At 41.1% G+C, this 27,095-nt stretch overlaps 1 protein-coding gene across 1 annotated transcript in view; it reads right to left on the reverse strand.

Moving 5' to 3' along the window:
* Positions 1–27,095, reverse strand: part of GLIS3 (GLIS family zinc finger 3) — a 551,611-nt gene that overhangs the window by 398,014 nt on the left and 126,502 nt on the right. Inside the window, exon 3 of the mRNA XM_073634951.1 lies at positions 3,838–4,045. Coding sequence (XP_073491052.1) covers positions 3,838–4,045 — 208 coding nt within the window. The remainder of the gene's footprint in view (positions 1–3,837; positions 4,046–27,095) is intronic.

Below are 27,095 nucleotides of genomic sequence, written 5' to 3' on the forward strand. Positions count from 1 at the left end.
CCAGGGGGATTAGGTAATAATTAGTGTGTAATTTAATAGATACTTGATATAAAAAAAAAGACTGAACTGTAAAAAATATTTCATTAAAACATCTGTATTTTGCTGTTATACTTGATCCATTTTTTTTTTTTTGCTCCTAACAGTATGTAATATAAAATCTCTGTCATTTTTATTTGTTATTTCTCTTATGCTCCATACACACATTCAGAAATTCCTCCAGCAAATGTCGGATGTGAGCTTTTGGTCAGAAATTCCGACTGTGTGTATGCTCCATCGGACTTTTGCTGGCAGAATTCCAGCCAGCAAAAGACTGAGAGCAGGTTCTCTATTTTTCGGTCGGAAAAAGTTCCTATCTGAAAATGCGTTCGTCTGTATGCAATTCGGACGCGCAAAAAATCACGTATGCTCAGAAACAATTAGACGCATGCTCGGAAGCATTGAACTTCATTTTCCCGGCTCATCGTAGTGGTGTACGTCACCACTTTCTTGACGGCCGAAAGTTCAGAGAACTTTTGTGTGACCATGTGTATGCAAAGCAAGCTTGAGCTGAATCCCGTCGGAAAAACCATCCAAGTTTTTTTTTACTGAATTTCTGATCGTGTGTATGGGGCATTAAAGAGGAACTGAACACTGGAAGCTGTGCCCAAAAATGATAGAGGGCAAAGGGTTAGTCACCAGTATTGCCTGTGGTCTCCCTGCAGCTGACCTTTCCCCATTACTGACTTACCATGTCTTGCCCTGCACTGCGCCTCTGTGTGAAGGTGGCCATCTTGAAAGAGGTAGGGGTTTTCTTCCTCATTTCTCAGTCTCTAGCAAGGAGAACACTGAGCAGCACAAAAGTGACATTACCAAATCTCACACCTAATACGAGACTAGCAGTCAGCAGCAGCAGTGCCTTAGATTTCACACTTCAATAAACAGCAATGAGGTTGCAAGCACAGGAGTGCCTAGGTCCTCTCAAATACCAGGAAGTGCAATTTTTTTCCAAGGTACAGCTTGGGCATAACATTTCTGCCTGTTCCATACAAATCAGCAAATCTTCACTTTTTGGAGGTTAGGGCCATAGGTTTTTGAGTTTGCTACAAGGAAGTATGTAGAGCATTCACTGCAGTCCACTAAGTAAATTTAATAGTTGTGACCCAAAAGACAGTTTCCGGCAATTCAAAACTAAAAAAGTTGTATTATTTTTGCATATTTTAGCTTTCTTTTCAGGATATACAGTATATGGACATGCCAGATGCTATATTATGGTTTTTTCTTGTAGGTAAACAGAACTAAACCTATTGTTTTAACTGTTCCCCAAAACAGTTACATTCAAGGTATGACAAGATTGATAACTGTCGCAGTTGCTTAAGCTCTCAACTGAACTGTCAAGCCATGATATGACTGGGGCATAACGTATCACATGTGCAGCACCATGGCAACTTTAGATTAAATAGAAGCTAAGATGGCAGATTCTTTGGTTGAGGAGTTTAGCTTTCGTTCTGCACATGGAATGACCCACAGTGGCTCATTCAAGTTACCTTTACCCATTATTTGGGACATTTAAGGAGAAGCTCTTTTGGCCCTACTTCTCCTCTGGATCGCAGGAGTGCATTTCGTTCTGCACTCCTGTGACCCATTTTCAACTGAGAGCAGGCTTTAGCTGACTTCACTCAGCTCTGGATTGATCCCAACTTTACAGTCGAGATACATCAAGATTCCTCAGCGGCAGCTGGCTAAGCCTCTCAGCGAGTCACTGAGAACCTGAGCCAGCCCCCACCCCCTCTACAGCCCGGTGGGGCAGAGCAGAGAGCTGCTGACTGACAGTCTCCGGCTTTCTGCTCAGCAAAGACAGAAAACTGAGCGATCAGCAGTCTTTAATTGCTCAGTTAGTGGTCTAATGCCGCATACACACGAGCGGACTTTCTGGCAGACTTGGTCCGGCGGACCGGACTCCGTCCGACAATTTAATCGTGTGTGGGCTCCAGCGGACTTTTTTTTCCCAAAAGTCCAACGGACCTAGAAATAAAACATGTTTCAAATCTTTCCGACGGACTAAAACCGACGCTAGGGCAGCTATTGGCTACTGGCTATCAACTTCCTTATTTTAGTCCGGTCGTACGTCATCACGTACGAATCCGTCAGACTTTGCTGTGATCGTGTGTAGGCAAGTCCGTTTGTTCGGAAAGTCTGTCGAAAGTCCGCCGAAAGTCCGTTGGATAGACCGTCGGATCAGTCCGGTCGAAAAGTCCGCTAGTGTGTACGCGGTATTAGAGGCAGCGGGGGACAGATGCTGCATCCACCTAGATGAGTATGCGCGTTTATTTTTTTTATTCCAGCACTCCTCGTTTAAGTACACAGGGACTAGTTGATCTAATCTAACTTCAATCAGTGATCAACAAATCAAGGAGCTGTATAAATAACATGATTACAGAGGAATGGATCTTTACACTGTAGAAGGCACCAAAAAATAAAGTCATGATTTTTTTTGATTCATAAAAGGCTGAAACTAATAAATGTATTTTTTGTTAGGGAAATTCTAGTACAATACTTTCTGAAATTACGTTTCAGGTATAGAGTTGTGCCTTGAAATATTGTGACTGTGATGGCAATTGGTTGTCATTAATAGTAACTGTACTAACAGTAGAAGTTTAGGTTGACAAATAACACATCATAGAGATTTATTTCATCATTATTCTGCAGCACCCTCTGCTGTCCTTACACACAGCAATAACATGCGAGACTCAAAAGATATCACAGTAACAAATTAATCTTCATCAATGATTCTGCTCTTGTCTTATTAGTGAGCTTGTAAGCATGTGAAAAGTGTCTATTAGTAAATTGACTGAGTAGTGCATAGTCACCAGATTTTTACTGTCTCAGCCAGTAGTGGAAAGATGCCATTTTTAATCTGATTCGGTGTTGCAGACAACCACGGCACTGTTTTCATTCAGATCATTTAGAAAAAAAAACATTTAGCTTGGGGCCCAGCATTCCTTACAACAGTGTTTCTCAACTCTATTCTTCCAGGACCACCAAAATAATATGGTTTCCAGACTTCCAGCAGTTACAAAGCTATTATTGATTATTCACCGCGTAAATGATGCAAACTCATTATTTCACCTGTGATTCCAAAGAGCTCTGAAAAACATTGCCTTCCATGAGCCTTGGAAAATTGGTTTGGAAGGCCCTGCCTTAAAGTGTTTGCAAAAGCCAGAAGGTTTTTTTTACCTTACTGCATTCTAAGAAGACAAGGATCAAGGCTGCTCTGTGCAAAAACATTGCACGGAGCAGGTAAGTATAACATGTTTATTTATTATGTTTATTATTTTAAGAAAAAAAAACAATGCTTTACAATGACTTTAGCTTATGTTTCTGTACATGCTTTAGTTTTGAGTGATCAGATTGATCATAACACATGTAGTGTCCTGGGTGGTAGGTACCACACTGAAATTGAATTGCTGGAAACATGACATATTTGCTTATTATGGCATGCAGGTACACTGTATTCAACTCTACTTAAGCCCAATGTGGGTGAAACATGTCAGAGGTGCATGACCGGTGGGTTGGAATCTGAGCTGAAGCCTTTCTTTCATTTACTTTACATTGGAGTTGAATACAGTGTGTGGTGATACCTACATGACAGTTTGTATTTTGGAGTGAGATGCGCTCTATCTCTGCCAAGCCCCTAAATACAGAATGTAAACCTGGGAGACTGATACTGCAGGCTTGGAGCGGCACTGATCTGTTATGATGTCTGCGTGTTACTTTTCTAAGAACTTTTTTCACACAAATGATTTCCAAAATACATTGCATAAAAAAGTGGGTTATGAAAAAAAAAACTATTAAAAAGACCTGGTATCAGATGGAGGTATTGCTAAGTGCTGGAGGTTTAGATTCCTCTGAAAGCTGGGGCTGATCTGATTGCAAGCTGTTGCTGCCTGGTTTGCTGGAGGGGATATTGGGCCCAGTCTTTGCACCATCATTGGACTGTTAGTGACCATGAGATTGTTGCAGCTGCCTTTTCCTTGAGTCTTGCTCTGTGGCCCATAGGCAGAACTCCCTGTAAAAACAAATAATCAGAGCTATGACAGCAGCATGACTTATTAACACAGAAAGGCACTTGGTTATTAACATTATGAAGCTAGGGCCATAGAACATGCAAATCGGTCTATTTCAGCTTTTGGGTTGAGCTCCAGGGTTGCAATATATCTTGATTTTTGACAGGCAGTGAAATATGGTTTAGGTATTGATTTAGGCGGGGGGGGGGGGGGGGTAGGGGGGGGTAAGTATATTTATTTATTTTATTCATGCATAAAATTGTAGTATAGCAATTTAAAAACACATATTGTGTGACACATATTCAGTATTTATTTCAGCAGTAAAAATTGGTTCATACATTTTAGGCCATGTTATTGTTAATGTAATAACTTATTATTGTTGAGCTATTGAGCAGATACTATATTTTTTGCTTGTTTTTTTGCTGCAATATGCCTATAAAAAAGCAGATATTTATGTAATATAACTTTATTTTTAATTATAAATTATTAATGCGATTATTATTAATCTTACCTTCAGAGTATACTTGGGTTGATTTACTAAAGGAGGACTTTCACAGTGTATAACATCTTGAGAGTAAAAAGGTGAACCTGTGTTCACTGTGAATACTCAATCATGTGCAAAACAATTTAAAAAAAAACAGGATTGTTGCTAGCACATGATTGGTTGTTTGAGAAAAACACAACTCCATCTTATTAAACGCTGGGAACTTTTCACTTTTGATTAGTGAACTGTCCCTGTTCCTTTAGTAAATCAACTTAATTGATTCAGCAATGGAAAGTAAACAATGCTCTGAAAATCAGGTAGGTAACACAGCATGGAAAAATATGTTGTGATGTAAAACATGGCCAAGACTTGGTTATAAATGGAATTTAATTATTTTCATTTATTGGTATTAATAACAGGAACTGTACTCATTTGGACATTTATATCAATTTGGCCTATGTAGCTTGAAGATAAGGACTTGCACACTCCCTCACAATATAAAACATAAGTCTGATTTAATGTTCATACATAAGTCTCCTAATCTGAAATGGGAAACAGCTGTATTTAACAACATACATAAGGACAACTGAAATACTTAATACACCAAACGCACACACACAAACACACACACACACACACAAAAACACCCGATAGCTTATTATATAGCAATCACTACTACCCTAAACATAGTGTAGTAAAGGTAATGACAGTAAAAGACACTAATTAACTAACCACTTTCTGCTGACAAGAGCTGGCCCTTTAAGGAGTCTTAAAGTGTTTGTTACCCTAAAAACAAAAACAAAAAAATGGATCCTGTTCCCTTAAAGCATGTTGTACAGCACAGTGCTTGTGAAGTGTAATTTGGCCCCCCGTATCACCTGAAATACCTGGCTGATCCTGCCCTGGCTATGCCCTCCCCTCTGTAAACTGACAACGGTTTATCATGACTGCTAAGCCCTGACACCATGGTCAGTTTACGTGCCTTCGTCATCTGCAACCCTCTTCTCTGCTTTCATATGTCCTCCTCCCCTCTCCCTCTCAGCTCCTCCTCCCAGCTCCCTACACTCCACAATCGTCCCCTCCTGCTGCTATCATATCTATAGTATAAGCATGCCATCCCCTCTGTTAAAAAATATTTTGTGTCCCTGTGCTATATAAAAAAAAAATGCAGATTTCTATCTATATCAGAGCATCTCCCAGCGCTCAGGTGACTCCTCGGCTCTCTCTCTCCTCCCCGAATGACGTCAGTGGGAGTTCTCAGCCCCTCCCGCTATAGCTGTCAGCCGGGGAGAGGAGAGAGAGCCGAGGCGTCACGTGAGCACCAGGAGATGCTCTGATATAGATAGAACTCGGCATCTTTTTTATATAGCACAGGCACTGGGACACATAATATTTTTTTACAGCGGGGATGGCATGCTTATAATATAGTGGCTTAACAACCACTTTTATACCAAAGGCCGGTAGGCAGGCTCCAGATCCAGTGGTCACTGTGACTGGCTCATGATCAATAGCCCATCCTACTGGTTCCTGATTGTAAATAGTGATTGGGAGATGTCAGTAACAGCACAATCACAATTTTGGGGGTTACCAAGTGAGTGCTCTCCCTGCAAAACGCACTACGGCTGTAGGCACATATATGTCAACTAGGGTTGCACAGACACCTCTTTTTTAAGACCGAGTACAAGTAAAGATACTTTTTTTTAAGTACTCGCCAATACCGATTACCAATACTTTTTTTTAACGTCATGCTGAAGAGCTGGAGGTATCGGATTAAGCATCAGAGCATTTGCACGAGTACAAGTACTTGTGCAAATGCTCAGTATTGGCACTGCATCCCTACTCTTAGTAGTGATAACTTTATGACGGGTCGGGGTATAAATAGCTGTAATAAGCAGCATTTAATTCTGTGCAGCGGAATATTTTTCCCTAGAAAGAAAAGAATACACAATGTATGCCCATGTCAAGGCTGGATCACTTTCCTGATCTTCTGTATGACAAACGTTGTCCAGCAGGCAGGACAGTCCCTGCAGACACAATGATAAGTGTGCTTCTGGAATCTCTATTATCCTGATTAATGACATTCAATTAATGAATGACCCTGGAAGGGGGGGAGTAGAATGGGAAAGATCTGCAGCACTGGTGGTAGTGGGTAATATATGATAAAGCCCTGTACCCCCCCCCCCATGTATTGGATGTCCCTCCCCCCGCTGCTATGACAGCGCAGACAATCATGTGCCACCCATTGATCCGGGGAGGCCCCTGCACAGCCCTGATCTACCTTCTCCTCTGCCTATAGCTCCGGGCCAGCCTCTGCCTCAGCTCGGTTATCCTGGTCCTGTGGAAGGATGGAGTCCACAGCAATGCATGGCTCTGCTCTCAGTCACCAGCTGATTCCCCTGATATTCCTGGGCCCTGTGACGTGTGGCTCCCCGACCTTCTTCTCCAACTCCCTCGTGCGACATCTCTTCGTTCCTGGAGGATGCTGGAGGTGTCAGATTAAGCATTGGAGCATTTGCATGAGTACAGGTACTCGTGCAAATGCTTGGTATCGGCACCGATACCGATACTAGTATCGGTATTGGTGCAACCCTAGTGTCAGCCCAGCATTAAAGCCTACCCCCCGTTCTGCAACATATATGCATGTGTTAAGTGGGAAGGGATGAAACCAAAGCTGTCAGTACTTTCAATATATTTTGCTTCGAAATTTTGGTTTAAGCAATGCTCATTTCCTCCTACATAAGAAACTAAGGGCATACATATCTAGGGAATAATAGTACATTCAGTGACCCAGTGACATAGACGGTTCGAATCGCGTCCGGTTCAGCAGGGACCGGCCGAGATTCGAACCATGCATTGGCAGGCTGAATGAACCCAAGTTGATTGATCAATCAACTTGGGTATAACCAGTTCCAAAGAAAAAATCGGGATGACTGCACACCCAAAATTAAATTGCTAAAATCAACTTTATTGTAGCAAAAATGTATAAAAAGCACCACAAATAGCAGACAGGGGAGGTGGAAGGTTGAAGCGTTTCACACTACAAAATGATTTATCAAAACCTAACTGGCAGGTCTGCCCTATCAACCTTTTCATTTATTATTATTTGTTTTGTGATCTGAATGCTGAATGGTTTGGAGGATACTAACAGCCTCGCTGCTTGACACACCTGTGCTGATGGTTAATCAGGTATTTAGGTGGATACAATGGAGCTGCCAATTAGGTTTTGATAAAGCAGAGAAAAACTCTCCATCCATAGCCAACTTAAGGCAGTAGAATTTTTCAAGGAATGGGGTTGATTTATAAATGTGTTTACACAAGATTTACACAACTTTCACCCAGGATGGACACGTTGGGGTAGGGGAATTTCCTCAGGAACTTAGTAAGTATGGTGAAAAGTCACTTTGCAAAGAATACCCAATCATGTGCAAGGAAATAAAGAAACATTATTTTTGCTTGCACATGATTTAGGCCGGATTCACACTGGTACGACACGACTGTTGTACTACTGTCATCCTACTTTGCCCTGCAACATCTGTCCTACATCTGTCCTACATCGGTCCAACTTTGGGCCTACTTCCATCCGACTTGAATGAACAAGATAAGATTTTGCTCCGACTTTGAGATAGTACGACTTGTCCTTTGATCAATCAAAACAATCCCAGAGTGACATAAATTCCTTTTACTGCTCCTGTAATCACCATGTCGGATGTCACAAGTTGGATGGTTAGGACAAGGATCCTACTTTGATCCGACTTCAATGATATTCAATGGGCTGAAGTAGGATCAAAGTCGGACCAAAGTAGTGCAGGGAGCATTTTCAAAGTCGGACCGACTTGTGTCGGACCAGTTAAGAGGGCTCTCATAGGGAAACATTGATTTTCATGCGTCATGAGCTCCCAATGTCCGAGCGTTTGTCATACAAGTGTGAACCCAGTCTGAGATGAAAATCAGCAGAGCTCCACCTCGTTCACTAAACTCTGGGTACAATTGCCATGCAAAGTGCAACTTTCCTTGCAAATTGAAAAGTTCATTTTCAGAGTAAATCAACCAAATGGAATCCAATTAGAAAAATGTGTGAATTTTGAATGAAAGTTGTATGGACCTTGTGTGAAAACAGAATTGATTACCTCCAGGTGTCGTCTTCAAACGTGAACAAAAAACCTGAATGTCAAAAAAGCTTGCAAATGAAATGTATCATGTACATGTATCTCTATACTTTCTTGATTTATATTTAGGGGTTATATACCTAACACTGCACAACTCCTGGAAAAATCAGGTACTTTACTTATCAGTCAACAGCATCCCACCCAAAATCTGACCATGTATGGGTTTGACCATGCCCATTAGCCAAGCCCAGTTATTTGACATTCAAAGCATGAGACTTCCACTATCAGAAAGGGAAAGGTAGGATGTAATGTACACTTTCTACTGCTAACAACTAGTTATTGCTGAAACAAAAAAAAACATAATCACACAATAGAATTTCAGACATTGGAGAAATGTGCCTAACATGTCCTATGTTAAGTGTCTTTTTGGAAACAAAGAACTGTACTTAAAACAATTCCTTATGGTTCCCAACACACAATCAATCACATCTTTTATTTGAAGTCTTAGAGATACCCATGTGTTTTATGCAGGAATAATGGATGGTGTCCCTATAGCAGTTTTGTTCTCATTTAACAATTTTACTCAAGGTGACATCAAAGTGTACATCAGTTACGCATTTTTTTAATTGCGTAGATATAGATAAAAAGAACTATGTAATCATTCCCAAACAATGGGCAGACATGCACACTGCAAACACATTATCTCCAAACTGAGTTATATTGTCAGAGGCTGCCAAGATGTAGTTGAGCGACCACAATTAAATTAAGGCAGAATTCTGCCAGAACATTTGTGGAGAATAATACAGAGAAGTGTTTTGTTTGTTTATGTTTGTTTATAAAGAACAATGCTGGAACTCACAAGAAGAACTGTATGTCGATGCTGTAATAATTATTTCAGGGTCCAATAAAATGATGTGGTACAACAAATAACTTGCTGATGTTTGGTTAAGAGGACCTGTCATCTACACAAAACACTTCAATCCCAGGTCTTAATAAACACTTCAACTGGCCATACACGGGCAGATCTTTACAGATTATCTGTTCTCAAGGTGGCCACCGGGAATCTGTAGGAACCACTTGTGAAATATCTTAGTCCCTTCTGCCTGACTCTTTGCTTTATTTGCTGCCAATTCTGCTTTTGGCAATGATGCAAAAAAACACAAACTTGTGTAAGAATACAGAGAATGCAGATCAGTAGTTGCATCCTGTGAACTGTGAATATGTGAATGACATAAAGAACAACCAGGAGTGAAGAAAGAGAATTCAATCTTTACAAACCTATTGTTTAGCAATTCTACAGCACAGTATAGAAAAGCAAGTTTAAAAAGTCTCTTAAAAGTGTTTCCGTAACATTCCCATGAACTTCTGGTATTAAAGGGTGCCTGTCATTCAAATAACCCGTATTGTCTTATAGCTAAAGTAGACCTGTCATGAACATTTTCCCTACAAAATGTTTCACAGCTTCCAGTCTAGGCAGCCTAGATCACATTATTATAATAATTATTATTATACAGGATTTATATAGCGCCAACAGTTTACAAAGCGCTTTGCAAGGTAGAGGGGGAACAGTACAGTTCAATACATAAGGAATAGGAGGGCCCTGCTCATGGAGCTTACAATCTAAAGCGAGGGGGAGGTGGTACAAAAGGTAATAGCTGCGGGGGATGATTTGATGGAGATGACTAGGGTACAGTTCTTAGTTGGAGGTGGGGTAGGCTTCCCTGAATAAGTGAGTTTTCAGGGATCGCCTAAAGCGTAGGGGCTGACCGGACATACTGGGGCAGGGAGTTCCAGAGCATAGAAGAGGCTCTGGAGAAGTCCTGGAAGCAATTGTGGGTGGAGGTAACAAGGGAGCTAGGGAGCAAGAGGTCTTGCTCTCTACCAATTGTTACTAAAAAATGTTTATTTTTAATCAGCAGTGAGATAAGAGAATAAAATGTATTCCCAATCTAAATGGATAATTACAAACTATACATAGAAATTAAGTGGATAACACATTACATAAATTATGTTTCCCCTGAGAAATATGTACATATACAGTACTGTCTTAGGCAGGTGGAAAAAGTGCTGTAAGTTTAAATGCTTTCAGAAATAGAAGTGGTAATAATTTATTTTTATCAAGTAACAATATGAAAAGTAAGTGAACAGAAGAGAAATCAAAATCAAATAAAAATTTTATATGACCACCCTTTGCCTTCAAAACAGCATCAGTTCTTCAATTCTTCTAAGTACACTTGCACAGAGTTTTTGAGAGAACTTGGCAGGTAGGTTGTCCCACACTTCTTATGCCACGTACACACAAGCGGACTTCTCATCGGACTGAACTCCAAAGGACTTTTCAACGGAGTTCCAACGAAGTTCCTACGAAACAGACTTGCCTACACACGATCCCACCAAAGTTCAATCGTTTCGAACGTGATGACGTACAACTGGACTAGAAAAGGAAGTTCAATAGCTAGTAGCCAATAGCTGCCCTTGCGTAATTTTCGGTCAGTCGGACTAGCATACAGACGAGTGTTTTTTTTTTTATAGGAATCAAGTCCGTCGGAAAGATTTGAAACATGTTCTATTTCTAAGGTCCGTCAGATTTTTCGACAGAGAAGGTCTGATGAAGCCCACACACGATCGGAATGTCCGACGGATTTGTTCCGTCTGACCTTTTCTGCCGGAAAGTCCGGCCGCGTGTACGCGGCATGAGAGAACTAACCACAGATCTTCTGTGGATGAAGGCTGCCTCAAATCCTTCTGTCTCTTCATGTAATCTAAGACAGACTTGATGATGTTGAGATCAAGGCTCTGTGGGAGCCAAACCATGACTTTCGGGACTCCTTATTCTTCTTTACCCTGAAGATAGTTCTTAATAGCATTGGCTGCATGTTTGGGGTCGTTGTCCTGCTGCAGAATACATTTGGGGCCAATGACATGCCTTCCTGTATGCCATGATGGATAAATATCTAGCTGTATTTCTCAGCATTGAGGACAATGATGGATAAATAGCTAGCTGTATTTCTCAGCATTGAGGACAACATTAATACTGACCAAAACTCCAACTCTGTTTGCAGAAATGCAGCCTCAAATTTTCAAGGAACCTCAAAGGATGGGTATAAATATAATAAAATATAGTATATAACAATATAAATCAAGAAAGTATAGAGATACATGATACTTTTCATTGGCAAGCTTTTTGTTGGCCATTAAAGAGCTCACAGTTAAAGGGGTTGTAGAATCTCAAGGTTTTTCACCTTAATGCATTCTGTGCATTAAGGTAAAAAACCTTCTGTGCTGGAGCTGTCCCCCAGAGCCCCCCTTCCCTTTTTCTTACCTGAACCCGTTCGTTCCAGCGATGAGCACGCTCACGCTGCTGTCAATCAAATACAGTGACCTGAGAGTGGGGGGGGGGGGCAGGGACGAGTCCTGCTGTCTGTGTCAATGGACACAGCACCAGGACTTGTGAGCACACCCACATGGTTGCCCCCCATGGAAATCGGCTCTCTGTGGGGGCATCCGATCATGAGGAGGGGCCTGGAGCGCTGCTGGGGCACCCCAGAAGAAGAGGATCGGGGATGCTCTGTGCAAAACCCTTGCACAGAGCAAGTAAGTATAACATGTTTGTTATTTAATAAAAACAAAAAACAAAAAAAAATAACCTTTACAATCACTTTAAGGGCTAATAATTTTGACAGTTAAGAGGTAATCATTTTGTAAACTACACAGAAGTAAACAATCTAGATATTTTGGAAATGTTTGCTTAATACTTTCATCTTTACATAATGAGTTTAGAAAGACATTTATCATATTTCTTAATTATTGGGTCATGCCACTAGATTAACCTAAAGTGTTAAAGTGAAACAAATCCTCCTACATAAGTTGTAGTTGTGTATCTGCAGCTATTTCTTCTGTAGATCTTTCTGAAAACACACAGAAGAACGGATTTTTCTTTAGTTCTAGGAGCAGGGGGTGGTGAAATCCTTGTGTTGCCGACAGCTCTGAGCCCTGATTGGAGGAAAGGGACACCGCCCGTGGATATGAGTCACAGGCTGAGTGCTGTATCTCCCACACTCATCACCATTTTAACTTTTTGTGTCGGGAAAAGCTGCCAGAAGTGACACATGCTGATAAGAGAAGAACAAGGCAGTAGAGAGAAATGATACTTAGAGCTTTGGAGAGAGACAAGTACACAGTAGAGAAAAATGTGCTTTTTTTTTTTCATTGGTTATGTCTGAGGTTTTAACAATGACATGCACACACTAATAGTCAAAGTACTTTTCAGTGGAGTAATTAGAACTGAAAGGAAGAGACCCATGCTACCAACATTTGCTTTTTAGGGACAACCAGCTATATAAATTGCCCTTAACCACTTCAGCCCCGGAAGATTTGGCTGCAGAATGACCAGGCCATTTTTTGCGATTCGGCAATGCGTCACTTTAACTGACAATTGCGTGGTCATGCGACGTTGCATCCAAACAAAATTGTCGTCCCTTTTTTCCCACAAATGGAGATTTCTTCTCCTGGTATTTGATCGCAACGGCAGTTTTTATTTTTTGCGCTATAAACAAAACAAGAGCGACAATTTTGAAAAAAAACACAATATTTTGTACTTTTTTCTATAATAAATATCCCCATTTTTTTTTTTTTTTAAATGAAGCAATTTTTTTCTCAGCTTAGGCCGATATGTATTCTTCTACTTATTTTTGGTAAAAAAAAAAATCACAATAAGCGTATATTGATTGGTTTGCGCAAAAGTTATAGCATCTACAAAATAGGGGATAGATTTATAGCATTTTTATTATTATTTTTTTTACTAGTAATGGTGGCAATCTGTGATTTTTATCGGGAATGCGACATCATGGCGGACACATCGAACACTTTTGACACATTTTTGGGACATCTGGCACTTATACAGCGATCAGTGCTATAAAAATGCACCGATTACTGTAAAAATGTCACTGGCAGGGAAGGTGTTAACACAAGGGGGCGATCAAGGGGTTAACTTTGTTCCCTGCTACGTGTTTCTAACTGAAGGGGGGGGACTGACTAACTAATAGGAACACACGATCTGTCACTCCTCTCAGAACAGAACAGGGAAGTGTGTGTTTACACACACTCGTCCCTGTTCTGTCTCTCGTGCTCGCGATCGCTTGTGGCCGGCGGTCATCGCGATCGATTGTGGCCGGCGGTCATCGTGACCGTCGGCCATGAGCATTGGCAGCCCCGCTGTGCATCGGGCACATGCGCCTGCTATCCCGATCCCGCGAGCTAATGTATAGCTATGCCAGTTCGCAGGATTGTGCCGACCTGCCGCCGTAAAATGACAACGGCTGGTCGGCAAGCGGTTATGCAAAGATTTGGATGGAGTCAGTCTGACTGTCTATGATTTCTAGTTGGGTTGACATTCTTAAATGTAATTATCATGACAGTTTAAAGTGAACCTGTTCTTTAAACTGTTAAATGTAAAAAATGTAAAACTCCTGCCTTAGGGCAGATGCAACAAAACTACTGTGACCATTATATATAGTATATATATACATTATCTCTCCCCCTCTCATATATATATATATATATATATATATATATATATATGCTTTAGGCACAGGAACAGGAAGGTGGGGGTGCCCCCCCACCTCCGATCTTATTCAGCTCCCCTCATTTGCCTCCAGTCTCCAACAACTCCAACCCCTTTCCTTTGTTCTACGCCTCTCCCTAGCTTTCCCTTGTAATGTTTCCCTACATCCCCAGAGCAGCAACCCCAGTATTACTCTTCTATACTTAATTCAGCATATTCACATATATTTTGTCTCTACTTCCTCTTCAGGTCTCCCCACCCTTGCCTGCACCCTTGCCTGTCCTCCTAGTCTTCCATTTCCCAGGCAGAGAGAAAGCACCATGCCAACGATAAGCAGTAAGGCCCAAAGGTCTTCCTAGTCAAGGGAAATATAGGGGCTTGTATTGCTGACTTAATTTTATAAATTCTATCAGGCTGCTTGTAATACTAACCAACTAGGCTTAATACCTTCTGCGTCATTGACCTGTAATAAGTATACAGATTGGGAAAGTCAGAGAGAATTTAGAAGTTTTTATTTGCATCAGTGTCAGATTTACCATTAGACACAGTAGACTTGTACTTATAGACAGTAGAGACAAAGAGGCCAATTTTCCCTTTATCAATCTCTTAATTTTGTTCTCATTGTCAATTGCAATTCAGTCATCTGCTTATTACATTGAAGCAATATTCTAACTAGAGGTCGACCGATATATCGGCCGGCCGATATATCGGCCGATATTTGGCGTTTTTTACTTAATCGGCATCAGCCGATTGTGCTGATAAAAAAGGCCGATTATAACTTCAGCCGTGACTTGCAAATGACTTCTGTAATAGAAGTTAATGCAAGTTTCCTTAAGTTATCTGTGGAGAGGATTCTCTCCTCGTCTGGGCAGCCTGCCAAGTCTGATAAGAAGATACATTGTATCTTTCAGGTTCTTTTTATCAATAGACTGAACTCTGTGTGTAGAAGCTCTCAGTTTAACCATTTAAAGACTAAATCTTTTCTGACACTTGTTGCTTACAAGTAAAAATCCTGTATTTTCTGCTAGAAAATCACTTAGAACCCCCAAACATTATATATATATTTTTTAGCAGAGACCCTAGGGAATAAAATGGTGATTGTTGCAATATTTTATGTCACACGGTATTTGCGCAGCGGTCTTTCAAACGCAATTTTAAAAAAAAAAAAATACAGTAATGAATTAAAAAAAAAAACCTAAGCAGTAAAGTTAGCCCATTTTTTTTCGTCCAAAAGTTTTGATTACCTGTTTTTGTGTATTTATTATTTAAGCTATTTTTTTTTTTTTTTTTTTTCTAAATTATACATACAAGTGAACTGATTGAAGGTTTGTTTTGTTTAATGTTTAAATGAAAAAAAATGTCTGTATTACTTAAGGCTGCTTTCACACTGGAGCAGCCATGCGTTGATGGTAAAACGCTGCTAGTTTTAGCGGCGCTTTACCGTCATTTTAGAGGCGCTATTCGGCTGCTAGCGGGGCGCTTATAACCCAGCTAGCGGCCGAGGAAGGGGTTAAATGCGCCCCTGAAGCGCCGCTGCCAAACCGCTTTGCAGGCGCTTCGGCAGCAGTGCGCATTCTTTTTAATGGGCAGGAGTGGTGGAGCGGTATACACCGCTCCAAAGATGCCGTTTGCAGGACTTTTTTTTTACATCCTGCCAGTGCATCGCCTCAGTGTGAAAGCACTCGGGATATCACACTGAGACTGCAGGGGAGCCGTTTTACAGGCACTTTACAGGCGCTATTTTTAGCCCAAAAGTGCCTGAAAAACGCCCCAGTGTGAAAGGGGTCTAACTGTTAGATTTTATGAGATGAAGGGAAAAAAGAAAGGAAAAAAAAAAATCGGCCAAATATATCGGCCCAAAAAAATCGGCATCACATGTCGGCCATCGGCCACCGCGGTTTCTAAATATCAGCATCGGCATCGGCCAGAGAAAAACCCATATCGGTCGACCTCTAATTCTAACCCAAGCTAAGAACAGTAAAACGAGTTAAAGCTCTGCATAAGAGAGAGCTGAGCCTAGCAGAGGGGTGTTACTTCAGGTTAAAAGTTCTAGTGGGCTACATACATCTGCATTCTTGTTTTATGTCAATAACATTGATGCAAAGGGGCAGTATTCAAGCCGGGCAACTTGTATTTTCAGATGGAGACGCTGGCAATGGCAGCATTCAAGTTTCTCTGATTACAAATCAACTTTAACCACCTCAATACAGGGCACTTACACCCCCTTCCTGCCCAAGCCATTTTTCAGTTTTCAGCGCTGTCCCACTTTGAATGACAATTGCGCGGTCATGTTACACTGCACCATAATTAAATTTTTATCATTTTTTCCCCACAAATAGAGCTTTTTTTTGGTGGTATTTGATCACCTCTGAGGTTTTTATTTATTGCGCTATAAACAAAAGAAGAGGGACAATTTTGAAAAAACACAATATTTTTTACTTTTTGCTATAATAAATATCCAATTTTTTTTTTTTTTTAACAAATTTTTTCCTCAGTTTAGGGCGATATGTATTCTTCTACATATTTTTGGTAAAAAAAAATTGCGATAAGCGTATATTGATTGGTTTGCGCAAAAGTTATAGCATCTACAAAATAGGGGATAGATTTATAGCATTTTTATTATTAATTTATTTTTTACTAGTAATGGCGGCGGTCTGCAATTTTTATTGTGACTGCGATATTGCGGCGGACACATCGGACACTTTTGACACATTTTTGGGACCATTCACATTTATACAGCGATCAATGCTATAAAATTGCATTGATTACTGTGTAAATGTGACTGGCAGGGAAGGGGTTAACACTAGGGGGCGCTCGAGGGGTTAATGTATTACCTAAGGAGGTGATTCTAACTGTGGGGGGAGGGGACTGACTGGGGGAGGTGACCGATCGCTGTCCCTATGTACAAGGGACACGCCATCGGTCTCCTCTCCTCTCTGACAGGACGTGGATCTGTGTTTACATGCACAGATCCACGCTCCTGCTCTGTTACCCGGCAATCGCGGGTGCCCGGCGGACATCGCGGCTGCTGGGCACGCGCACCGGGTCCCGAGCGACGCAGCGGGCGAGCGCGCGCGCCCCCTAGTGGCTCGGGAGGGCGAGGACATCATATGACGTCCTCCCAGAACAATAGAAGCCTCGTCCCGCCGTCATATGACGGTGGGCAGTGGCTTAGTGGTTAAAAGTCAATATAATATGAGGTCCAACCTAAACACTTTCAATGTGTATGCATTCAGGCAGGCCCTTGCACTACAGAATTGAAGGTAAATCTAAAGAGAATTGAACAAGAAAATTGTATAGTGTATGGCCAACCGAAAACCAATCACCCATAAATTATTAGTTCTAAAGACTGAACCACTGGTTCTTTTTGAACCATTCTGCCGTGCACTCTTGTCTCTTCACCAGCTTTAGCTAGCAACTACTTTCGCCAAAAAACCCTTACAACTCCATAAAGTCTAAGTTTGGCAACACTGTAAGTGAATGCCCAGTTTTTTTCTTCGTTTTTGATAGGGAAGATTGAATTCCAGAAAGGTTTTTACTGCTATTTGAAGTGCCATTAGAGAGATTCCCCCTCGTTTCCTGTTCTGCTGACAATATTTTAGCAGACAGGAAGTGAGGCAAACTCTCCAGCAGAAACACATACATAAATAAAAATGTATTCCTCTAGTAGGGCAGGAGAAGGCTAGAACCTCTATCAGATTTTTATTCCAGTACGTTGCAAATTTTCACTCCTTTCTTGTCTGGTTATTGGTGACACTACTGTAAGCAGGACAGGAAGTGAATGCAAATCACTTTAATGGAGTCCCATACAGCAGTAAAAACCTGACAGAAATTCAAATTCTTCCCCACTCCATCTAAAACTAAAGTTGTTTGGCTTGACATACACTTTAATTTTCATAGCAAGCATCTCATTTTGTATATCCAAAATTCTCACTAAACCCAGGGCATATGAAATAAAAAATTAAACAAATGGTACAACCAGAGTAGCACTAGTGTGGGAATTCTGTGCTTGACAGTACCAATACACTATGGCAATTCAGAAGACATTGTTGAATTCACTACTCCCTAAATAAGGCATCAAATGTTACAAAACTGGCCAGGAAGTTTAGCCAATCAGTTATTTTAAGTTCTCAATATCGAGTCAACATTTTTTTTTTGTATCTTATTAAAACATGTTGATATAACAAGGGGAATCATTATCTAGACTTACATGATTGGTGTAACCTAGCGTATTTTAAGGCCACTTTATTAAACAAGCAACATTTACAGGCAAAGAAACCCTATACGTCTCATATTTCCATAAATAACCCCAAACCAGTTTTACACTCTAATTATTCTCTAACAAGGGATATAATAGAGCATATGGAATCCATTGCCAGTAAAACAATTCGCATAGAACAATCATTAGGGCACAGCTACAACACAAAAGGTTCTGTGCAAAGTAATTTCTTCTATTATAGTGACTGGGCACCTATTCCCTTCCTATGGCAACTGTGCATATCAAAACAAACAAGATTTTCCAAAACGCAACAGGGCTTGGAAATGGAAACTTAGCATCCAAGGATCATTACACTTCAGTTAATTCTTTACACATCAGTAACAGCCAAATACACTGGGAGAGACAAATGTATGTTAGCTCATCCTCACACAAGCAATGGGTGAAGGGCACTTTAGAGAAATACTGTACTGAAGATATAAGTACTACCAGCTTAGTTCTACTCTGACCCAAACAGGCAGGAAGAAGCTAGCCAGAATCCAGAGTTGAAAGTGATGAAACAATATTTGTCCCTTGTCAGACTACTATGGTATAAACAGGTCATGGGCTTGGAAAACTGAGTGGGGTCTGTGTAAAAATTAGCTGCCACCATAAGCTTTTTGCATACATGGTAATGTCCTGTAGGATGATGTTGTTTGGATTACATCATTTACTTTGTAATCATAGCTGTATGTTCCTGATTCTACTAAAACACCAAAGGTACAGTATCTCACAAAAGTGAGTACACCCCTCACATTTTTGTAAATATTTTATTATCTCTTTTCATGTGACAACACTAAAGAAATTACACTTTGCTACAATGTAAAGTAGTGAGTGTACAGCTTGTATAACAGTGTAAATTTGCTGTCCCCTCAAAATAACCCAACACACAGCTATTAATGTATAAACCGCTGGCAACAAAAGTGAGTACACCCCTAAGTGAAAATGTCCAAATTGGGCCCAAAATGTCAATATTTTGTGTGATCACTATTATTTTCCAGCACTGCCTTAATCCTCTTGGGCATGGAGTTCAACAGAGCTTCACAGGTTGCCACTGGAGTCCTCTTCCACTCCTCCATGACGACATCACGGAGCTGGTGGATGTTAGAGAACTTGCGCTCCTCCACTTTCAATTTGAGGATGCCCCACAGATGCTCAATAGGGTTTAGGTCTGGGGACATGCTTGGCCAGTCCATCACCTTTACCCTCAGTTTCTTTAGCAAGACAGTGGTCATCTTGGAGGTTTGTTTGGGGTTGTTATGTTGGAATACTGCCCTGCAGCCCAGTCTCCAGACGGAGGGTATCATGCTCTGCTTCAGTATGTCACAGTACATGTTGGCATTCATGGTTCCCTCAGTGGACTGTAGCTTCCCAGTGCCGGCAGCATTCATGCAGCCCCAGACCATGACACTCCCACCACCATGCTTGACTGTAGGCAAGACACACTTGTCTTTGTACTCCTCACCTGGTTGCTGCCACAGTCTTGACACCATCTGAACCAAGTTTATCTTGGTCTCATCAGACCACAGGGCATGGTTCCAGTAATCCATGCCCTTAGTCTGCTTGTCTTCAGCAAACTGTTTACGGGCTTTGTTGTGCATCATCTTTAGAAGAGACTTCCTTCTGGGACAACAGCCATGCAGACCAATTTAATTTAGTTTGCGGCGTATGGTCTAAGCACTGACAGGCTGACCCTCCACCCCTTCAAGATCTGCAGCAATGCTGGCAGCACTCATACGTCTATTTCCCAAAAACAACCTCTGGATAAGACGCTGAACACGTGCACTCAACTTCTTTGGTCCACCATGGCAAGGGCTGTTCTGAGTGGAACCTGTCCTGTTAAACCGCTGTATGGTCTTGGCCACTGTGCTGCAGCTCAGTTTCAGGGTCTTGGCAATCTTCCTGTAGCCTAGGCCATCTTTATGTAGAGCAACAATTCTTTTTTTCAGATACTCAGAGAGTTCTCTGCCATGAGGTGCCATGTTGAACTTCCAGTGACCAGTATGAGAGAGTGAGAGTGATAACACCAAGTTTAACATACCTGCAATCCCCATTCACACCTGGGACCTTGTAACACTAACGAGTCACATGACACCGGGGAGGTAAAATGGCTAATTGGGCCCAATTTGGACATTTTCACTTGGGGTGTACTCACTTTTGTTGCCAGTGGTTTAGACATTAATGGCTGTGTGTTGAGTTATTTTGAGGGGACAGCAAATTTACACTGTAATACAAGATGTACACTCACTACTTTACATTGTAGCAAACTGTAATTTCTTCAGTGTTGTCACATGAAAAGATATAATAAAATATTTACAAAAATGTGAAGGGTGCACTCACTTTTGTGAGAGACTGTAAGTGCAGTCTTTTTTTAACCCAACTTTTATAATTATATCAGTATAAAATTTAAGCTTTCACATTTGTGAAAGCTTATTAAATCTTGCTTTGGCCAATATACAGCCTAAGCATTGATTTTCTTACCGTAACCCCTACTGAGGTCATGACACATGGAGGAAAAATAGCATTTAACCTGCACCAAACACTACTATAGCTTCTCAAGAGCCTTTTTTTCCATAATAAATTTTTGTCCACAGACACATGAAATAAAGGTCAACAGCTGAACAAATACAATGCCATGAGGAATCATACACAATTTAGTTTCAATGTGTAAACACAAGCATGTCTGTTGAGTCAAACACTCCATAAGGGTGCAAGAAGCCACAACCATTTGCAAAATGATAAACAGTAGCTCAATTGAAAACAAAAATAAACAAAAAAATAAAAACTAATTAGGGACAAAGGAAAGTACGATATACATAAAATGTAGGGCAGTTAGGGCTAGCTATTTAACGTAGCTCAAAACTATCAGGTATCTCTGACAACTCTTTACAGTCCTTTTAGGGAGATGCCAGGCCAACCCTTCATGCCTTGAGCACCCCATAGCCGATGGGTTCCTGGGAGAGAGGAAAAAAAAAACGCAACACAACTGCCCTGTGAGGGGTACTGGGGAGGTTAAAAAAAGAAAAGAAGGAGAAGAAGAAGGAAAAGAAGGGGGAAGGAAGAATACAGAGAAGGGAACTCTCAGGTCCAGCAGAACATTCCATCAGAAAGAGAGGGAGCCCCCCTTGCAGGAAGCAAGATAAGGGGACACAAACCACTTGTTCGGTTACTGAAAACTCGCCCGACAGAAGATAACCTCCGTCCACCCAGTACAACTATACCACAACCCAGGCCTCACAGGACTCCTTGACACTCAACTGTATCTCAGCAATTAGGACATCAGATGTTTGTAATCATGCAGAGATTTAAAATGCAGCCAACAAGCCCATGCAGTTGTATAGGGTTGGATTCTGTCCTGCGCCACAAAAATCGGTTCTTTCATTCCCTTCAACCTGTTCATGCCAAAAACCTTTTTTTACTACTAGTTACTACCATAGCTGTCAGGTCCCCTGGAAAGCTCAGCAAATGCACAATATGTAAGGGTTCTCTCCTGACTGCTGTTTTAAAGTGTTAATTCACCTTTCCAGAAGAAGTACAAAGGTGTACTAACATATGTATGCCCTTCCCACCCTCCGCTGTATTTACCTTGAGGATATGGTCAGGAAATTTGAAATCCTGGCTCTTCACCCTCTTCTCTGTGCAGGGCTTCCAGGATGGACCAAGGCAATTCTGACTGGTCAGTGCTGTCACACTGAATTACTCTAATCTGTCCTGGAAGTACTGCACAGAGATGAGAGAGAAGAGTGGAGATGTCAAGCTGGGCAGCTGAACTGGCTTTGTTGGCACTGACAGCTCAGCATCAACAGGGTAAGTACAGCAGGGACTGGAGGAGGGGAGAGTGGTCGAAACAGTGACAGTGAAAGTAATTATAGGAAGATCCCATACATTTCAGGAGCTTTCAAGTGTTAGTTCACCTTTACAGAAAAAAGGTGTAAACCAGACTGTAAGCTAACCATTTTATTTAGTAACAGGAGCTTTGACTAGCATTCAGAGAGCTTTAACAAAGCCGGTCTAAAGCCTTGTTTTGAAGCAAGTGTAAACTAGCCCTAAATGATAACTGTCACAGTTGCTTCTGTTCTAAACCAAACTGTCAGGCCATTAAATGGCTGGTGCCATAACTGATCACATATGCAGCACCATGGCACCTGCAGATCAAACAGAGGCAGTTCTTTGGACGTAAGGGCTCAATCAAAGGTGGGGTTGGGAGAGGTAAAACCAGGCAGTTGAACTGTGGTTTGACCATTACCTGACCACTCACCTGAACACTGAACATACAGCCACTCACGGCTGTACACATGCCTGGCTGTAATGTTGTGCTTCATACCCGAAGGAAAACTTAAGCAGCATGTTACTTGAATAGTAGGCAGTGATGCTGCAGAATGCGACTAATGCAGTTCTTTGGGGCCATGCTGGAACTGTACCATAACCGTGCCCAATGGATGCAATTGTGGCGCGGTAGTATGGCAAATATGTGGTTAAAAAAGGTGGTGAAGGGGTGATATATTGCATGGATCACTTTTCAGAGGAACGGCAGTGCCTACTGCACTTGTAGTGAGCCCAGAGCAGGTGTGCAAACCAGAAATCTACTTTTTTTTATGTTCAGTTCACTGGCTGCTTGCTTGTTCCAGAATATTGACTAAATGTGCTGAAGTCAGAGGATCTATATTATTAGAAAGAGGTAAAAAAAAGTACAGCCTTCGTGTTTCACACAGCATTTCCATATTTACTGAGGTTTCCTATAAATAAACAGCATACACAACAGAACCCCACTGTGAACAGAATTTTATATAAAAGCATGTGTCAGTACACCAAATTATAAACTAAATTCTATGTCCATGACTTAACAAAAATGCCATTGATTGTTTGTACTAATTATTAACAGTTCCTAACTGAATGCAAGGAAAAAAAGGCATGAAACTATTTTGCAGTGTAGATTTCCTCATTCCAGAGAATCCTTCCCCTCTTTGCTCACCCTTAATTTTGTTAATACCTAAACCTCCATCTGACATGCAACAATACACAGATGCTATTTGCTGCTGGAATGTCATTAAAACATGCAGTAAGCACAAGCCCAATAGAATATAAAGCACAGCCAGAGCCCACTAAAACCAGTACAAAACACAATACCCAATTCACTTGAGAAAATGAGACCAGACCACTCGCTGATTGCTGTAAGATATACAGTTCAGTGCTACAGTCATTTAAAATAGCATTTTACCAAGCTGTATGGCTCACCTGCTGTAAAACTTATGCCCAGATCATGTTGACATAATTATTTACATATTCCTAACAAGCGGTAAAAATACTTTAAAAACTCTCAGATGAAAAAAAGCATATTTTTTTCCCTTTGAAAAGATGACTGACCCTGTTTGATTTCCCACACCTCTTTCCTGAACTTTGGGTTGGGAGCAAGTACTGTACACATCACATGCATAGGAACAAAACCAGCTGTCAATCTAAGTACTGGTGAGCAGAACAGTGTAGCAGTATACAGAGAATGCTGTCACTAGAAAACCAATTTGCACAGTAGTGCTGTGATTTAGGCTAGCCATACATTTAGGGTTGCCACCTATCCAGGATTCACCCGGACAGTTCGGGTTTGGAATCATGCGTCCGGGTTTCAGATACATTATTCAGACTGGACTATGGCTTCCCAGCAGGGTTGCTGGCTGCAGTTGTCTAAGCTGAGAGTGTCTGTTAAACTTTCTTTCACACTGCCCAAAGCCGGCACTAACAACCCCCTCACATACACACACAGACGGGAGAGGAAAGAGGGCTCAATCTGCACCTCTTCCTCCCACCCCTCTGTGTCTGCCCACTCTCCAATCCCTGGCGCTGTGCCTCAGAAAAGGAACGTGGGGGCCAGAAATTTGAAGTCCAGCAGCCTCAGATACATCTGGATGAGAGGTGCTGACTGCCAAGGGGTGAGTGAGCTCACCCTCCATTCCTGTCTGTGACTAAAGTCTCCCCCTTCTCTCTCCTGTATCTGAGTGGGTACACTAAGGTAAATCAGGGTTCCCAGAGCACCCCTTATGTTAGAGTCCCCAGTGGTCTCCCTTACATCAGAGTCTGCAGAGTCCCCCCTTACAGTGAAAGGGAACTCTGCAAATTGGGATGTAAAGGGGGACTCTTGTTATTAAAGCGGGGGTCCACCTATCTATCGTTTTTTTTTTTTGGAGTTCATTCACAAACTTTTCTTCTCATGATTATCTACTCACATGTTCTGTGTAATAAGTCAGCCTGTGTCCGATTTCGTTGTAAAGAATAACTTATAAAATTCACTGAAGGCGGTTTCCATCTTCATTGTGGGCATTTGAAGCCCACAAGCATGTATTTCCTGGATGCGGTGAATGCTGTGCTCCCAGCATTCACCAAGATGTTGTGATGACGCTGTTGCACAATGCATGCTGGGAAGCCTGAGACTAGCTCCCAGGGGACTGTGGGAGGTCTGGGAGAGGCTAGAAACACGCCTACTCCCATGGGAGGAAAACCAGGAAGTGCTAAGAAGATTAGAAAATAAAAGGTAATTACGGCGATTTAAATTTTTTTACACAGCATGTCAGCATCTAGGCAAGGAAGAGAATGCGTAGAGATAATGTTCAAAATTTGGGTGGAACCCCGCTTTAACTTTATATGGTTAGAAATGTTATTTAACAGCAAAATATATGTATAGCTTATACTATAAAAAAATGCTTGTACATAAATTAATAAATTAATTCTTTTTATTCCTATTTAAAAACTATACTCGATGATAATTTTTTTAATTTATTTTTGTATCTAAGGTCATCTTATATTAACCTGGTGTAAGTTGGTTTTATCCCCTCTTATACAATGTATGACGTAATCTTTTGAGTAGTTAGATCCATGCTAAAATTGTTTTAGGTAAATTACTTTTAGTTTATGTTGGAACTACAACCCAATATTATTACCATATATGTAATTTTTTCTTTTGCTGCCACCATATGTACTTATGTATACTAATTGTTAAAATTCAATAAACAAATTTGACAAGAAAAAAAAAAAATTGCTGTGCGCCACTAAAGTGTTTGCGTTTGACTGGAAGAAAAGGTGGCAACCCAACATACATTATACAAGTTTCTTATACAATTTTCCTTTAGATTTACCAAAACTATATAATATGAGGTTAAATCTAAACCCTTTCAATTTGAATGCAATCAGACAGGCCCTCACATTACATAGTTGCAGGTAAATCTAAAGCAGGGGTGCTCAAACTGTGGCCGGAGCCCTCTGATGTGGCCCTCAACCTCAAACCAGGAAAGTGAACTTCTATTATATCCTGCGGGTTTGGTGCACTTTCTGAAAGCGCATCAAAACTCCTAAAAGCGAGAGTTTTGGTGTGCTTTCAGAAAGTGCACTACACCTTCAGGATATAATAGAAGTCTAGGGCACAGTGCAGATAACTCGCAGGAAAGCCGCAGGCGCACTGCGCTGTGTGTAAATCACAGCGCATCAATGCGAAAACAACCTTATGGGGGGCTAAAGACAATAAGGTATTGTTTATGTTTGTGGTTTGGGGGCGGTAAAACCCCACTGATGAGACATATTCTTTACCCCAACCACTGGTGTAGCATCAGGGGGTTTAATCATCTCTAATTATCATTTGGATTTTCACATGGTAGCTCACAAGACTTTGTTTTTTTAGTAGCATCAGGGGTTGCAATGGTGACCTGGCATCCCTGTCACATTCTGATTTACACTTGGACAATAGGGGCAACATATACAGGAACCAATCCTCTCCCATTTTCCTCCTGCAACTGCTGAAATCCAGCTTTTTCTCCTCTCCCTCCCACCAGCATTCAGTGGCTGCAAGAGGAAAACGTGTTCATTATGATATCCAAAATAAAAATGTTTATTTAATCGTGGCTCGTGACCAGTTACCAAATCACTTATGTGGCCCTCGCTCTTCAAAAGGGTGATCACCCCTGATCTAAAGGAAATTTAATAAGACAATTGTATAATGTATGGCCAGCTTTACAGAGGAGGACGTCTGTGCCTGTGTCAGCTTTTGCATTCAGCTGTACTCCCAGGGGTGGACATGTAAGGGTGGCACCAATGAGACTTTGTAAGACAATAGAATCACCATTAAGGCATAACTGTTGTTAGGAAAATCTTTTAGTTCCTTTTTAGAAATGAGGGCATTGAGTATACATCAAAATAGCAATTGATCAAGCATGTGAATGATATTCCTACATTTTATTTAACAGCAGTGCATGGGTCACGCTACTTGAACTCTTTACTGATATCAGATTGTTGGTGGATTGCATGAATGAAGAAATGTATATGTATGGACTTTAGCTGAAGATATATAATAGCAGAAATGGGGAAAGCTAGTACTAAAAATGTGAAAATCAATCCATATTTAAGGGCACATCAAATGACAAATTAGCCATTCCTGCTTTTCGGTGAATATAACACAAAATGCCAACTTTTTACCTTTTGTTCCCAGTTGCAACCTATCTCTACATAAGGATAACATATGGCTCCAAGGGACTGACAGACCACACAAAAAAAACAAATACGATATTTCAGAAAGCAATTTGGGCTCGTTCACATCGGATTGCGGTGCAGGAAACACACAAGAAGTGCAGGTTCAAAACGCACTGGTGGTTCAATCTGTTGTGGG

The sequence above is a fragment of the Aquarana catesbeiana genome, linkage group LG01, assembly GCF_042186555.1.
Source record: "Aquarana catesbeiana isolate 2022-GZ linkage group LG01, ASM4218655v1, whole genome shotgun sequence".
Lineage (NCBI taxonomy): Eukaryota > Metazoa > Chordata > Amphibia > Anura > Ranidae > Aquarana > Aquarana catesbeiana.